At 33.5% G+C, this 17,961-nt stretch overlaps 1 protein-coding gene across 4 annotated transcripts in view; it reads right to left on the bottom strand.

The window, feature by feature from the left end:
* LOC141449757 (discoidin domain-containing receptor 2-like) overlaps window positions 1-17,961 on the bottom strand; it is a 471,131-nt gene that overhangs the window by 11,261 nt on the left and 441,909 nt on the right. For all 4 annotated transcript variants that reach the window (XM_074119492.1, XM_074119490.1, XM_074119491.1 and 1 more), the window contains 4 exons: window positions 16,526-16,733; window positions 15,080-15,190; window positions 10,681-10,859; window positions 4,507-4,708 (listed from right to left, as the gene is read on the bottom strand). In XM_074119492.1, coding sequence (XP_073975593.1) covers window positions 4,507-4,708; window positions 10,681-10,859; window positions 15,080-15,190; window positions 16,526-16,733 — 700 coding nt within the window. The remainder of the gene's footprint in view (window positions 1-4,506; window positions 4,709-10,680; window positions 10,860-15,079; window positions 15,191-16,525; window positions 16,734-17,961) is intronic.

The following is a 17,961-nucleotide window of genomic DNA, read 5'->3' as shown; positions in this document are numbered from 1 at the left end:
CTACAAAAAAAAAAGAACTTATCGTTTTGTTTTAAATGAGACTTACAATTTAACTGTGGCGCAGATGGCCTAGAAATCGTTGTCGCCAAAATAACTAAATGAAGTAATCAGTTAACATTATTTCTAAATAATTAAGCATTCTATGTAGGCTTTATAATGTCGATTACCCTATTTTGTGAGGAAATTAAATTAAAATTAATGTCTAGATTTTGGAAATTTAAATCAAATTTAAATAAAAAATGTAATATTTTAATTTTATTCGATATAATTTTAACAATTATAAATTAAAAAGAAGCAAGTTTTGTTTATATTTTTCGAATGGTTAGCTTTAGTGAACATTCAAATACGTGTCTTTGGTTTTGATTAAACCAAATAGTATATCGCTTTTACACCACTTAGATATTTCTAGTTCACATTCAATAATTCGTTATTTATGTACATGCCATTTAAATCGATAAAATTCGCCTGTTATTCCAAAAACACCTGTTTTTTTGCAATAATTAAAGCTCTTTTAATAATAACAAATTTATAAACAAAACTTAAATCAAACTTAATAATGAGAAAGCCTTATTAATTTAAATCAAATATAGGTTTAATAATAATAAAATTTCAAGTGTTTAAATTAAGATTGCAAAATTCAGATCATTTAAGTGATTTAAAAAATTATGGTCAAATTCAGAAGAAATTAATAGGTTTATGATTTTTGGTGAATATCGAGGTGCGGTCTTGAATAAAAACAACTTTTTTGCTTAATACCAACGTTTCGGTAATTTTTACTACCTTCTTCAGGGTATTATAAAAAAAGTTTGTGAAGTTCAATGTAGAGCTACGAGTACATACACTGGGCCAAAAAAGTCTGTGAACACTAACCTAAATTTTATTACTTTTATTATTATCTTATTAGAAACTTCTTTTATTTTCAAATGAAATATACTATTCGATAGAGGGATCAGTATCGGAAGGGAGGCATTTGGTTTACCGATGGCTCCAAGATGGACTGTGGGACTGGGTCTGGAGTGTATGGGGTTAAACCCGAGGTACTCATTGAGAGATCTCTTGGGAGATACGTCACAGTCTTCCAGGCCGAGGTTTTTGCTATTAAAATATGCGCTGAGGAAAACCTGCGGATGGAACCTAGAAATAGGGAGATTCGCATCTTTTCGGACAGCCAGGCTGCACTGAAGGCTCTCGTATCCTTCAGAATCACCTCTTCCCTGGTCTGGGAATGCAGGAAGGCCCTAGAACTACTGGCGCGGCACAACAAAGTTCGGTTGGAATGGGTGCCGGGTCATGTGGGTATTGAAGGGAATGAAAAAGCTGATTATCTGGCCAGGAATGGGGCTAACACTCCTTTCATCGGTCCAGAGCCTGTCCTGGGGATCTCCAGGGGTTCGGCTCGCGCGGCTCTCAGAGATTGGATCTGGAGGGAGCACGAAAAGAACTGGGTGATGTGTCCTGGGGTTAAACACAGCAAGACCTTGATGCCTTGGCTGTGTAAGCAAAGATCCAAAGAGACCCTGTGTTTGGGCAGAAATCAGATTACTCTGATTACAGGCCTATTCACGGGGCACGGTAGGTTCAAGAAGCATCTGCGCAAGGTGGGGCTTATCAGCTCGGAGCCGTTGTGCAGATTATGTCAGGAAGAGGAGGAAACGGCCTCTCATCTGTTGTTCGATTGCGTTGCAATCGAACGTTTGCGCTATGAAACCTTTGGAACGTTGAGGCTGAAGGAGATAGTAGCGCAAAAAGAACTAGTAGGGAAAGTCCTTGACCTCTTTAGGAGGGGAGGGTTCGCCTACTAGAACTAAGAAGGGACTAGTTCAATAAGTCTTCTGTGGCTGCGGTGCCTTGGGGCATAGGTCCCGTCCCATCTACTATCTTATCTTATCTTACTATCAATAGAGGGAAACCAGAGTTTTTCATTTTATATTCAATCTTTTATTTTTGTTCAACAGGAATATCACAATTAAATGTTTAACAAAACAACACCCCAAACGAATGCAAAAAAAGTCTGTGAACAGCTGTATAAATGTGTAAAAACATTGAGATAACAAACAGAAAAACGATTGAATAAAGTTTCAAAGTTCTCTATTGTATTGTAGAAACCACAACAGTCAGTTTTGTGAATAAATAATCTAATTAGTATACATTTAACCACTAATATGGAAGTTCTCAGACCAATTTGTGAACTTATTATGAGGTTGCGAAATGAAAGAAAAAGTATTCGAGAAATAGGGAAGATAGTTCAAAAAAACCCTTCAACGGTGCATAATATAATTAAAAAGTACGGAAATGTGATTAGTAGGCCTCGCAGTGGACGGCCACCAAAACTTAATTTCTTTCATAAACGATTCATTTCGAGAAGAATCCAGGACAAGCGCTCAAAAAATCAGTCAAGAATTATCAAGTGGTTACGGTGTAAGCGTTACACCGCAGACAATTAGAAATAAATGACAGGAATACGATTATTGCGGTCGAGTCCCGAGGAAAAAACCTTTTATCAATAAAATAAATCGTAAGCGCCGATTGGATTTCGCGAAAGAATATGTTTCTAAGCCTTCTAGTTTCTGGGAAACCGTAATCTTTTCAGATGAGTCGAAATTCAATGTTTGAGGGTCTGATGAACGACAAAAAGTGTGGCGAAAACAAAATGAAGCTATGAAAATGAAAAATATAAAGCCAACTTTTAAGCATGGGGGAGGCAACATTCTGGTGTGGGGGTGCATGAGTGCTAAAGGAGTGGGCAAGTTAGATCTAATTAATGGTAAGATGGACCAATATGTGTATGTGGATATATTAAGACGCAATTTAAGAGAAAGTTCAAAAAAATTAGGGTTGGAGGGAACGTTTGTCTTCCAACAAGACAACGACCCGAAATATACCGCACTAAAAACTCGTGAATGGCTTTTATATAATACACCTCGGCACCTAAACACCCCTCCACAATTGCCAGACCTTAACCCAATTGAACATTTATGGGATGAAATCAGTCGCCAAATAAATAAAAGAGAAATAAGAAACCGAGAACATTCAAAAAACGCTATTTTAGAAGAATGGGATAAAATTCCAACATTGACGACCACAAAATTAGTAGGATCGATGAAAGCTCGCTTGTTGGAAGTGATAGGGAACAAAGGAGGTCCTACAAGGTTTTAAAATTTATAAATATAATACACGTACAATGTTTAAGAATGATTTATTATCTGCCAAGTGTTCACAGACTTTTTTTGCATTCGTTTGTGGTGTTGTTTTGTTAAACATTTAATTGTGATATTCCTGTTGAACAAAAATAAAAGATAGAATATAAAATGAAAACTCTGGTTCCCCTCTACCGAATAGTATATTTCATTTGGAAATAAAAGAAGTTTCTACTAAGATAATAATAAAAGTAATAAAATTTAGGATAGTGTTCAGACTTTTTTGGCCCAGAGTATATCATCATAACTGTTGAACAATTAACAATTAATAGGTTTCTTATAGTTTCAAACAGAGTTGGGCAAAACTTCAATCACGACTAACGACTAATCTCATGACTAAATTAGTCACAGACCGATTACGACTAACGACTAAAGGTTAGTTTTAGTCGTGGAATTTATCACGACTAAAGATTAATTCAGATTAGTCACCATATGATTGACGACTAATTGAGATTAGTCGTCCTAAAATTGGTGACTAATTCAGGTTAGTCGTGACAAGAGCCACGACTAAATAACATTAGTCGTCCAAAAATAGATGACTAATTCCATTAGTCGCGTCATTGAGCGACGACTAATTTAGTCGTTAATTGTTTTTTTTTAGTTGTTTAAGTTAATCGTTAGCCTTAGTCGTGAATTAATCATTTATTTATTCTTGTTGACGACTCACATGACTTATATTGGTCCTCTTTACGCTCACCTTTGACCATGTTTACGACTCACAAGACATGTAGGATCTCCTTACACTCACTTTTTACCATGTTTACGACTCACAAGACTTACATAGGACCATCTTATTCTCTCATTTAACAATTTTTACGACTCACAAGACTTATATAGGACCACCTTACACTCACCTTTGACCATGTTTACGACTCACAAGACATGTAGGATCTCCTTACACTCACTTTTTACCATGTTTACGACTCACAAGACATGTAGGATCTCCTTACACTCACATTTAACCATGTTGACAACTCTCTAGACTTAAATAGGACCACCTTATTCTCACATTTAACCATGTTGGTGACTCACGAGACTTATGTGGGTCCACATACTCTGGACCCACTCTGAAACTCTGGTTTCAAAGTGAACTCGTGGGTATATACATATATAATAAAAATTTAAATATTAATTCAATCTGAACACATACTCGTATGATGAACATCTAAAATAATTATTTATTCGAAACGGGTTAGTATATGCTCTAACCCAATTGAATTAAATCTTAAAGAAAGATCAATCTGATACAGCTTAATGAATGTTGGTTTTACTCTAGATGCAATTAAAAATAACATTTAAAAAAACTGACCTCTCCTAATTGGTGATTCAGTTCTCACACTAGCGTAGGTGGTGCTTGTATAATAAGGATTTACTAGCGGTGTATGATAGTGTTGGGTTTGTTCGAAACACATTGAAGAGTGATCACTAGGTGGATCCTGACTGGCTGGTGTCGGCTGAGCACTTACGTGAACTATTCCAGTATTTAGTGGTGTCAAGTTCAGCAGTAAATCCTATAAAAAAAATAAAAATAAAAATGTAATATTCGTAATAGAATATTTCAAGAAATTAAAAAGACCCAAAAATGGAAAATGAAAATTTTAATTACAGAATTAAGGGATTTTATTCTTTAATTTTTGAATCACAGGCTTGATATTATTTGATATTGAAACTTCTTTAGTTTTTAATTCTTGAGTTTTTAATTATTTACTTATTCCTAATTCTATAAAGAAAATGTGAAGTTAACAATTGCGCAAAAAATCTTAATTACACTTAATTAAATTAACCCAATTAAAAGAGAAAACTAATATTGAAACAGTAAAACAAATTTGCTAAAACTCAAAGAAATCTGAAAAGATATTTAACTGTAATTATTTTTAAGTAATAGTCACAACAAATCAAAGGAAGGAATAAGTTTTACATTTTTTTATAAGTTGTGCCAGATGTAAGCTATTAAATACGTACTTGAATATGTTAAAATTAGTTAAGTTGTTTATTGTGTCCAATACCTGCAGCAGAGTGCTCAATTTATTATAATATCTACTGTAGTAAATTATTTGTATTAATCCACGAAGTATGTAAAGCAAAACGTCGATGTCCATAAATCTATTTATAGTTTCAAAAATGCACAATCAATCTAACACAATTATGTATATATTTTTCTCGCGGAACACTAACATTAAAAAATTAAAAACTCGTTCAGACTCGTTCATTGAAATGAACGATTTTGCCTATCACTAATTCACTTCCACTGGAAAAATGCTGTAAAAGACTATGACTTAAAAAGATAGGCCAGCTTTGGTAGTAGAAAATTCAAAATTTAAAAAAAAAGGAATGATTTTTTTGTTTTTGTATTTTTCTTAAGTTTCTAATTTTTCAATACATTTAAAATTGAAATTTCGCGGAACACTTGGACCATATTCGCGGAACACCGGTTAAGAATCACTTATCTAGGCTTTAGTACCAAGATTCTAATGAAGGTAGCTCAATGTTCAATGCTATGGCATCGTAAAAAAGAGTCTTTTGATGGAATATATCTGAAGCTTTAAATTCTCTGCCAAAAGAAACTTAAGACCTAAATATTTAAACAAATATTTACTGACAACACAGACAATAGTCTGTTCGAGTACGTTACATCAAATCCAGAAGCTACTGTAATGTATTTAATTATTTCTACCCAATAGAGCAAATCAATCGTTTCATAATTGATGTTATCAAATTTTATAAAACTCTTTTACAGCTATCTTTTAAAAAAATAAAACTGTAAATAAATATTTCTTATTTATAGCAGAAATATGTCATGTTAAGAGTTACAAGCTTTAGAAATGGTAAGTTTATTTTTTATTTACGTTTTCTTGTAAATATTTAATTAAGTTAGAGAATTGTCGTGGAATTAATGTAACCTATTACTGTATTAGCTTGGTAGGTTCTTAGAATAACTTTTAAATATAAATAAAAGAAATTAAATAATTTATAAATTTAAATTTTTTTAAAATGTTTTAAATAATTTAAAAAGAAAATGTCTTGCATTATTTTTTGTTTATTAATTATTAATAAAGAAGACAGATATTTTGTAAGTCTGTTTTAATATTAAGCTTGTGTATTAAAGATGATACCTAATGCATTCATTAGTAGGTTTCATTGAGCAAAATCATTCCAAGGGAGCTAAGTTTTAATAAATATTAATATCTAAATAATGAAACTCTGTAATATTTAAATGGATTTACGTGTACTTAGTCCTTTAATAATCATCCTCAAATTCTATTTGATTCTATACCGAACAAATAACAGAGATAACTTCATGTAAAATACAATATAAGATTAAACAAGTTTCTTATTAATTAAATGTTATAAATCAACAATATTTGCACCTTCCACAAAGGAAAACTTGATTCGAGGTGAGTTGACAACAATACATTTTGTTTGATATTATTATGTCCTCAATGGTGAGGAGTTATAAGGTGACCAGTTATAAGATGAACTCAGAAACGTCCAGAAACTAATGGTTCTGATTAGTTACTTCATAAAAGTGTAAACTACAGCAAGATTGCTGAAAGAGGTATGGCTTGAAGCAACTATTTGACGAATATTAATGCGTTTGGAGACTAACAGAATGAATTGTGATATGATGGGCAGTGAATAACGATAAGAAGCAACTGAGTGCCGCTAGCTGAGCTAGTCTGTCCCCTTCCTTTGGAAATATAACAGCAACCCTAACAACATGATTTAACAACTAATATATTAACATACTATAAAGTCTATATAGTACTATAAAGTACTACTATATTAACATACTATAAAGTATAATATAAAGTCTCGAATTCGACAAGAACATTGTTTCCTAAAGGGTTTCTTTGGTTACCTGGGGGTCCTTGGAACCACTAAGAGGATCCATAGCAAATTAAAATTAATTTGGGGGTGCACAATCTTTGTCAGAAGACCGGCGAAACGTTTTTTAATATTGTGAAGCATTTTAGTGTTCAAGGATAATAAAAAATGAATAATAATAAATAAATTAGAATAAAATATAAGTACAGATTACATAAAACATAAGCAATGACAAGCATTGTTTGGTGGAAACCGGGCAAACAGTGTATCGATTTATGCAGGTTTGAACAGAACGGAATCTCGCCGTAACAGGGTCATTTTATTTTTGTAATAACTTGCCAAAATGTTTCAATATCGGAGTTACGTGCGCATAATCAAAAATTTAATTCTGTTTTCTACGTTATGTGAATTGCATGCAAAGTTTTATTTTATTATTATTATTTTTAATTGAATCGCAGGTTATCATCTAAAGACTATGTATGCTACCTACGTTCGCGAAGGATACAATTGTTATCTTATGTACATTAAATTTATCTAAACAGTTGTATTCTGTTTATTAAAAAAGTTGAAAACATACTTCGTTTATACATTTTAAAGTTAATTGATTTAAAATTTTTAATACTTGATTGATTAAAATTATATTACTGAGTTATATTATTAACTTGTACGACGATGTAAGGTGCGGAAGAGTGGAACTACGAAAATAACACCTAAAGGTCAAATAATGTAGACAGAAAGCCAATAAAAAAAGAGCAACACTTGTGCAAACTGGTCTAATAAAATTATGACAACAGAAAAAGAAAAGTTGTCTACAAACAATCCTCTGGGATTGTAATGATTGTGTAGATTTGAGTGGAGTTTTGTGTATCGAGATTGGGGCTATTTCAGAGACGAGAGGAACATTTAGATCAGAGTGTATTGTGTGATTGGAGACGTAGAAGGGAGCGTTAACTATTGCTCTTAGAATTTTTGACTGTAAGGTTTGAAGTCGATTGATGATCGATTTTTTAGCGCTTCCTTAGAGTTGTATTCCGTACGTCCATATTGGGGCAAGTAGAGCGGTATATAGTGTTCGTTTGTTTGTCAGGATCCGTTTTGAACGTTTGTCGAGTAGTCTTTTTAACATTTTATACCTCAGATTGTGGTCAATTCGTTTGAGTCTCGTTTGGGGGTTCCATGTAAGTCGTTTGTCAAGATGTAGTCCGAGATATCGTACTTGGTTAGTAATTGTTATAGAAGTATATACATATATTCAATTAAAGAAAACAGATAATAATACATCTAGAATTGATTTTAATTAACACTTGTTTCTTATTAAATGATTAAGTTATTCTTAAATTTGCCTTAATTGTAGACTACAAACAATTGAAACAACAACGTTCTAAATTTGTTTTTGTTGACCTTAATTAACAATACTAGTATTAAATGATTAACTTATTTCAATTACAGCCAATGAAACACAAATGGGAACCTAACTTACTAAGAGATTTTTGCTTATACATATATTGTGTACAAATTAAGAGCGGGCGCCATTGTGAGAGCTAAGCTCCATACTTCTATATATATATATATATATAGTAAGTTTAAATTAGATATCCCAGGAAGGAAGGGGAATATTGCATCGTTTAAGTAAATTATTCCAGAAAAAAGAGCTAATAATTAAAACTGACCTACTACTATAAAAGGAGTTTATAAGGCTAATCTGGAAATATTAAACATAGAGAGCATTCCTCAAATTTTGACGGAGGTGGTGAAGCACTAAGACAAAAGCTAGCCTACGAAGACTCAAATTGAAACAACTCGGAATCTATTTCGGTATCTTGTTCGTGAATACGAGGGTCGTTTGAAAAGTCCGTGCAAAGTCAGAGAGATAGCACCACTGGCGCGTATCGAGGTTATGTTTAGTTAGTAGCATCTCTTGGAAGAACACACACCAAGTTTCAGCCAGATCGGTCTATTTCTTTGTGTTTGGCATTTGTTTGAATCGAGGAAGTCGAGTGATTTTCAAAAAATGGACGAAAAAGAATTTCGTGTGTTGATTAAACACTACTTTATGAAAGGCAAAACGCCTCAGGAGACTAAAGAGAAGCTTGATAAACATTATGGTGACTCTGCCCCATCGATTAGAACAGTTTATAAGTGGTTTCAAAATTTTCGGAGTGGCCATATGGGCACAAGTGACGCTGAACATCCTGGGCGCCCTGTTGAGGTTAGTACTCCAGAATTCATTGATAAAATCCATGATATGGTGATGGATGACAGAAGAGTGAAGGTGCGTGAGATTGCTAGTGCTGTGGGCATCTCGAATGAACGGGTACATAATATTTTGCATCAACATTTGGACATGACAAAGCTATCCGCAAGATGGGTGCCGCGATTGCTCACGCTTGACCAAAAACGAAATCGTGTGAAGTGTTGCAAGGACGGTTTGCAGCTGTTCCAGAAGAATCCGCAGGACTTTAAGCGTCGTTTCGTCACTGTGGATGAAACATGGATACATCACTACACTCCTGAGACCAAAGAACAATCTAAACAATGGGTTACCAAGGGGGAATCTGCGCCAAAAAAGGCGAAGACCGTTCCTTCGGCCGGAAAGATTATGGCGACTGACTTTCGGGATTCGCAAGGAATAATCCTCATCGACTTTCTGGAAAAGGGTAAAACTATTACAGGTGCATATTATTCATCGTTATTAGACCGTTTGAAAACCGAGCTGCAAGAATAACGCCCACGATTGGCCCACAAAAAAGTCCTTTTCCATCACGACAACGCACCAGCTCACACCTCAGCAGTTGTGGTCGCAAAATTAATGGAAATAGGGTTCCAACTCGTTTTACATCCCCCCTATTCTCCAGACTTGGCTCCCTCGGACTACTATTTGTTCCCCAATATGAAGAAATGGCTAGCGGGAAAAAGATTTTATTCAAACGAGGAGGTGATTGCAGAAACGAATGGCTATTTTTCAGACTTGGACAAATCCTATTATTCGGAAGGGATCAACAAACTAGAGCAGCGTTGGACGAAGTGTATAAGCCTAAAAGAAGACTATGTTGAAAAATAAAAAAGGTTTACCCCAAAAAATTAAGTAGTTTTTATTTTTGCACGGACTTTTCAAACGACCCTCGTACATAAGCTTCATATACATCGATACCACGCACTGCTATTAGAAGACAGATATGAGCAATCGCGCAAATAAAGCTCGTTTTTCTGCAATTTTCTAAGTGCTATAACTTTTGAGCTGTTGGAATAACGTTATAAAGAATTATGTGATGATTATTTTTGGTCTTACTGCTAGTGAAATTACGTTCAAACCCGATTTGGAACGCATTTCTTTATGAGCAATCTTACTTGTTTTGCTCTATTTAGACATGTCTCTCACGAAGCTGTATTTCAGGGCCAATTTCAGGGTGTGTCAGTACCATTATTATACGTTTATTTTTTCTGGAACCAGTTTTTTCTGATTGTACGGATTCATATAAAAAGAACTATTTTTTCATTTAGTTTTGTTAAATGAAATCAATCAATAAACAAAAACCACCTAAGTTTTTTTAATTATACAAAAATGTTAAATTTAAATACTTGCTGTTGTTAAAGTTTTAAATTTTATGTGATATGGAAGAACAAAATAATACGATTAAAAACTGATTTTGTCAATTACCTTCATATTTATTGTGACGCCAAATGGATTACGTAATATTGTTGTAGGCGAACCTTGTAGTTTTTGCCTTCTACTTAGCACTAGAATGATGACAAAAACTCCAAGCAATAATAACATAACAGCGGTCAATACTCCAATAACCACCTCAACATAACCATTCTCTTCAGTTGGCGCAGCGACTGTAAATTTACAAACAGTAGTATTTTAAATTCAATTAAAGAAACTATAGCTATTAATACAACAACTGTAATTAACTTTAATTAACACTGTTTATATTAAATTATCCATAATTTTGCCATAATTATAAGCTAAAAACAGTTGAAACAACAACATTCTAAGTAATAACCAGTAAATTTATTAATGTTGTCCTTAATAACAATTAACAAGTTTACCTTAATTACGATCAATGCAAAAACTGAAACGCCTACGTTCTCAAACTGGATATAAGTTTACTGAATAAGAATATTATTAGTCTAATATTAATGGTAAGTAATGAATTTGGAGGTTGCAAATCTCAATCCGGAGATAACGCACTGAAGGGCCTCGGGCGTCGATGACCTATGGATATTGATGCACCTTAATTTTTTTTAAAGACAAACAAAAACACTACCTTAATGGATCAATCTTTTTATAACATTAATGCAAAGCTCCTGTCACAACGCTTTTTATTTATTCCATGAGAAGCGACGGTGGGAGGGACTTAAATTTAAAGAATCACAACTTTTTTTTTTGAGATATACTTTAAATCTCGTAAAAACTGGATGTTCATTTTAAGACAGTTCAAATGCATTTCATGCTTAAACCGTTAATATGATTTAAAAAATGGTAGAGGAAAAATTTGTTGCCTGTTGCAGAATATGTTGATTTTAGATTTCTTCCTGCATACGCGGCTGACGCGTACACAGTTGACCCCCATTTTTCATGTTTTAAAGAGTATAAAAAGTTATGAAAGAAACCGGAAACCTCAATTCGATATCTTCAAAATTAAAGGTGCTAGGCCATTTCAAAATCTGGTATTTATTAATCATATTTCAATTTTTTAACTTGTTATCAAAGAGTAAGAAGAGCACACGATAGGTCATTTTTATGTATTTTTTTCATCCCCTTTCTTCTGAAAGTATTGCCAAGGCAGTAAAGCTAGTATTTTTCTTAATATCGGGAAATAAGTCGTTTTCCGTGTGATTTTTCTAAGAAAAATCAAATGTTAAAAGTTGTAGATGTTCTCAAGCATACACAAAATGGCTAAAAATTAATTTTATATCTGTTACAAACAAGAAGGTTTAATAATTATTTGGTAATTTTGGGAGAGGTAATTAAACGCAACTCTCTCAAAATTACCAAATAATTAATAAACCTTCTTGTTTGTAACAGATGTAAAATTATCTTTCTTTTCATAACTTTTTATACTCTTTAAAACTATGAACGTATATGAAAATGGGGGTCAACTGCGAACCCTCATTTTTGGTCGCGCATCAGCCGCATATTCGGGCAGGAATCTAAAATCAAGTCACATATTCTGAAACTAGATATGACAGGCAACAAATTTTTCCTCTACCATTTTTTGCTGAGATTAACGGTTTAAGCATGAAATGCATTTGAGCCGTCTTAAAATGAACACCTGTATAAATGAAATAGTTAAATATGAGGAAGAAGTAGAAAACCATCTTAGCGTACGCCCTCTCTCAGTATGAAAATAACCGAAATCAGAGGAGATTTACTATTTTGAAAAAACCTTTTCTAATCTGATTTTATTCGCACTATAAATTTGGGTTATCTTCTGATTTAATCTCCTTGGTCCAACTCGTCGGAGATTTCATCCCACTAAGATTCAGCCAATGTGTGAATTCTGTGAGATATAGGTATTCTTGAAATAACAATGGAAATCAAGCGTAAGGGTATCGTGGTCATTGGTTTAGAAAAGCACAAAAATCCTTGATGAGTGGTCTGGCAGTAAGATTTGAAACGATGAGACGATTCCCATTTATCAAATTTATTAAGTAGATCGTCCTATGAATTTGATAAGTAATAAGGAGAGGATCATGATAGCCTATCCACAAATGTATAGGGCATCTTACAGCTAACTCATTTTGAGAAAAGGCTGTAATAACATTATAATCTTTTCAATTATTCTTCGAAAACCTCATGAACTTGTATCAATTGGATGCCATCTACTCCTGCTAAGAAGTAAAATGGATTTACTGCACTCAAGTTGGAAATCTAGGTTATACCTCAGCAAGTGATGAGTTGTAAGAATTTTATCGCCTTTGGGACAGCAGATAATGTTTGTTTTGGTATTTTAAGAAGAAAAGGAACACAGGAGTAGTGACACTGGAATGGAACCACATAAAATAATGTTAATAATTAAGAAAAGTCGCCCCGTTGAAGGAACTAGACTAGGAATTATGACGACTCAAGCCCAGCTACGCGGAAAACAAAGCCTTAACCACACTCTCATATTACCCATACATATATATAATTAAATAAAGCCATTCAAAGCTGAAAAACGTCATACAAATAAAATAATAATTTATAGAACTTCAAAGTCTAAACTTCAATTATATTCAATTTATCTACAGCTTGAATGCACTTTATAATTATCTTGTTAAATAAAGTTTGCTTCAAAATTAGATTAAATAGTAATTTGTTAAAAAAGTTGGGCAGATAGTGTCATAAAAGTTTAAAGTTATGAAAACTAAGTTACGTGATGAATTATGCGTATCCAATATTTTACATAAAACACACCTCTATTGGCTAGTTAGGTTAAATTTAGTTCGCTTATAAGTTTTTGATTAGTATATAAACTATGTGCCTTTATTATCTTTATAGCAATTTATCATGAAATAAATTTCCGAATTTTCTCATGTTTTATGTGAACCAATATTTCTAGCAATGTAAATGTTCAGTTTTAGAGATTTTCATATTGTTGGAAAGCTCATTCATTGAAAAAACCGAGAAGATATTTTGAACTGGGGTTTAATTATTGGACAAATTAAGAGGAGAAGGTTTTTTGTCTGGCAGTTAGGTTGTTTTTTGTTTTTTTAATCCAGATTTTGAGAATTGCATCAGTTACAACCATAACCATAATGTAATCTCCTCTGTAAAGTTTTTGGCTGAATAGGACAAAATCACCTTTACAATCAACTTTCTTTCTATCTGGAAAGAAATACTTGCATGTATCAGAACATGCAATTGTGAAATAATTAAGATATACATCATAAAGTTCTGCAACTCAGGTGATTGACTGCATTTAAAGACATTTCTAATGGAATTAAATAAAGCAAAACTTTAATTGAAATAATATTTAAACAGGGATGAGCAAACAGCTGGCCCACCACACTTTCTTAAGAGTTTCATAAAAATTTATAGTAAAATAAAATAAAATAAACATTAATAATAAAATTACAGTAATTTGTAACTTTTTAACATAAATATCTCGCAGTTTATAGTGGGAGATTTTGGGTTGGTTCAACTTGGGAGAAATACCGAATCAAGCACTGCTCTCAGTTCTCCCTGATACTCTGAAAACGCCTCGGCAGCATTTGGTTCCAGATGATTTACAAATGGAATTAATAGATTTTCAAAATGACACAGGCCAAAAAAAAATAAATTTCAAAATGTTGGACATTCATCAATTTTTATCAAAATTACATCAATCCAGAAAAATTCCCAAGATTAATCGCACATGCACAGCATATAATGACACTTTTTGGGGAGCACATATGTTTACGAACAATTATTTTTTTCTCAATGAAAATAATTAAAAGCGATCGCCGATCTAGATTAAGCGATGTTCGTTTAGAAAGTTGCTAGCGAGTTGCTATATCGTCTATATCCACCAAATACAGACGAATTAGTCGCTAAAAATCAATGCCAAATGTGGCGGCAGCACTCTAAAGAATTCAACTCCCATATGGGACTATATATTTTCTTCTATTTTATACATATGATAATTATTATTTTCTGTTTATAATAATGTTAAATAAATAAGATTTAGGCAGTTCGATTCAGCATTTGAAAGAAGTAACGCCTTGTTTTTATTAAGTGTAATTACTTTCCATAACTGTAGTATAGAGACACTACACCAAAGTTCCCATTAAATATGCAATAACGTAATCTTTTTCTAACAATAACAATAATTTTTATCCATAAATCTAAAGAATAAAGTTTGTTTGAAACTGAATTGAATTACATCTTTATTTCTGTAATGTCCACATTTTTGTTTTTGTTGAGTATTATATTTTAGGCGGCCCGCACAACATTTTTAAATTTGTATCTGGCCCGTTGTAAAAAAAATGGTTGCACATTCCTGATTTAAATGGCTAACGATTCCTACGTTCTCGATGTAAAACGCTGCAAGGTATTACAATTAACAATAAACAAAAATAATAACTATACTCACTAGTTTCGTAACTATCCCACATACTGTCATGAACTCCTCCAGATCTTATGATGATTTCTTCTTCGGCCAATGTGGCATCTACTTCTTCTGTCAAATTTGCGTCAATCGGTTCTGAAATAATTGTATCAATGAATTATTGATTGTCATAATTGTAAACAAGATTTTTTTTGTTTTGTTTTGTTTGTAAACTTTGTAAAGAAACCATTTGTAAAGTAAATACTCCACGTACTGGAAAAGGGACAATTTTCAATGAGCAAAATTAAATATTGTAAAGTGAAGTAAATACTGAAGTACAGAAAGAAAAGAGATATTGCAATTTTTTTTTCCCTGTCCCAAGCTTTCGACCTAGGAACTAAGTCATCTTCATGGTGTATCATATTTGTCAGACTTCATTACATTTGAGTTTAACAAGATTTAAGATGTCTAATAGAATAGGCTGCTTTGGTTAAACTTTACAGAAACCGTCTTGTTTTCTTAGTAAGCTCGGTGGTAAAAATTAATTAATCTGACTATAAAATGTTTAATGCTGAACGCAAACGCAATCAATCCTGACAGATATACTCGAATTTCACAGCCCTGAAGATGACAGTCCCCAGATAAAAAGCTTGGCCAAAAACAAATTTAAAAAAAAGGACTGAATCTGGCAATAATTTCTCTATTGTCTTGGATAGATCTATCAGCCACTCAGAAAAAAAGAAAATGTAAATTTTGAATTAATTTTTGGATGAAGTAAGGATGAAGGTTTTTGGTTATTGCAGTTACAGTGGAGTCTCGGTTATCCGTCATGACCGGGACCGGTTAGTTAATTAGTGAAGTTCCTCCCAGATCACTCGGGCTTTGAGGTATCCATTATAAAAGTTAAAAAAGCCTGAAAAATAATAAATAATAACATAATAAGGGAAGGGATTAGCTTTGCGGTTAGCATATTGGATTCCCGCGCGGAGATAACAAGTTCGAATCCAGCTGCTGACCCTTAGATTTTCTTTTTCTAGGAGCTTCTTGCAGCTCACTGTCCGGTGATGGGCAGTGTTGTCTGTAGCGAGAGGACTCTGTCCGGAGGCCGGCACTGCACTGGTAAAAGCTCCTTAGATGTTGACGCACCTTAAATCATTAGGGAAAAAAATAATACTGGTATCTTTGTTGCGAGATAGGTGATAGTTTTGTTCCTGTGGTTGGAGCGTCCTCCTTTAGCGATACTAACAGAGGACAACTGCATAGTTTGTTGAAGCATTTAAACATGCTCTACTAAACTAGGAAGTTATTATTCGATGCATGTCTTTAAAAATGTTGCATTTCAAGTACGAAATCTCCGGAAAACAAGGTCAGTGCCTGGGAACACTCATACAAACACATTCAATATGAAATATAATTTGTTGCTTTCTGTTAACCTTGCTGAAATTAAACAATACTTATAGGTAATTACTCAAAAAAATTATTAATACTCACCAGATTCAAAGGTGACTTCACTAATCATAATCCATTTTGATGCAAAATATAGCTGCAATTTGACATACTTAGCCAGATGATTCCGAAGATGGATTGTTACATTTCTGGCATTCTCCAAGACTTTGTCTGGCATATAGGAATAACTGACAGACCTGCCACTGAATACTGAACCACCAATGCTGAACCATATTCTTGCCTTGGAAAATACCTGCAAACAGAACTAAGATTACATACGGGTCTCGAAGAAATGAAGGAGGTTATTTAACGTTATTTCTTCTCTTGTGGGTTTGAATCCCAGAAACTAGAAGAAGGAAGCTCGTACGGGTTGATCTATAGATTAGCCACCCTAAAGGCGAGGCCTAATCTTGAATTATTGTTAACATGTTATCTGCTGCATTCAATTTTAGAATTATAAAACTTTTTTTAATCTAGCAGACTACATATGATATTAAATTAGTAGATAAGGCATTTGTTTCGAGTGTAGTTTTTGTTCTAAGGATCATACGAGAATATACAGCAAATGGAGTCATCGTATTGTGCTAGTTTCCGCCATTTTGCCTTAACTGAAGATTTCTAGCTTGTCTCTTTGAAGGTTTAGAACAATTTTATCCTGCAGGATAAACGGAGACTTCAAGAAGTTATGATTAAACCATAAAATGAAGAATGACACTTCTATCCTGTTATAAAAACGGAAATAAGTTAAATTATTTATTATAGCTTTATTAATCCTTGAACAGAATTGTTAGCAAGCGGAAATAGTAGGTGGTAAAATTTGACGGTTACCAGCAAGAGCTCCTAAATGTAGGTAAGGTATCCCCGCTAGCATGAGATGGCGCGTTAGTGGGCACGTGAAGAGTTCACCAGGACAGATTTATAGTTTAGGCTGTTGGTGGGTAGGTAAAGAGAAGAACGCTTTCTCTGTACTCCGACCATGTGTTCCATAATCCCTGGATATGAGAACACGAAATAAGGGAATGTTATAAATCCATGATGCCCTACTACTACTATATGGGTGCTAAGGAAGGCAAGTTAGGGGGGTGTGTGACGGGTATTTTGATATATGGCGAAATCAGTTGAGGCTGCGCTTATAAATAATACACTAGAACTGCCTGAGTAACGTGTGGTTGGTGATTTAAACAGGACAAGTTTTATAACTTTGAAGGTAGTGGCTGAAATTGGGTAATTTAAGTAATTTTGATTTAAACTAAAAAATGGATGATGTATACTGTCTTAGCTTATGGATTTTTTGTTTTTTGTTTAAATCAAGCAATTGAAATGGTATGGACAAAATGCGTTTCCAAAATTTAATCAATGCTTCCTAGCTTACAATATCAACTCCGAGTTAGTTAGATAGAAGTATCAACTTTGCGTAGAATCCGATCTAACCCCATAGTACATATATCATAGTACGGCTTACATAAATAAGGTACTTAGTC

Source organism: Rhodnius prolixus, unplaced genomic scaffold (assembly GCF_049639745.1).
Source record: "Rhodnius prolixus isolate KJV_2025 unplaced genomic scaffold, Rpr scaffold_2, whole genome shotgun sequence".
NCBI lineage: Eukaryota > Metazoa > Arthropoda > Insecta > Hemiptera > Reduviidae > Rhodnius > Rhodnius prolixus.
This window is presented reverse-complemented; position numbering and strand designations above follow the sequence as displayed.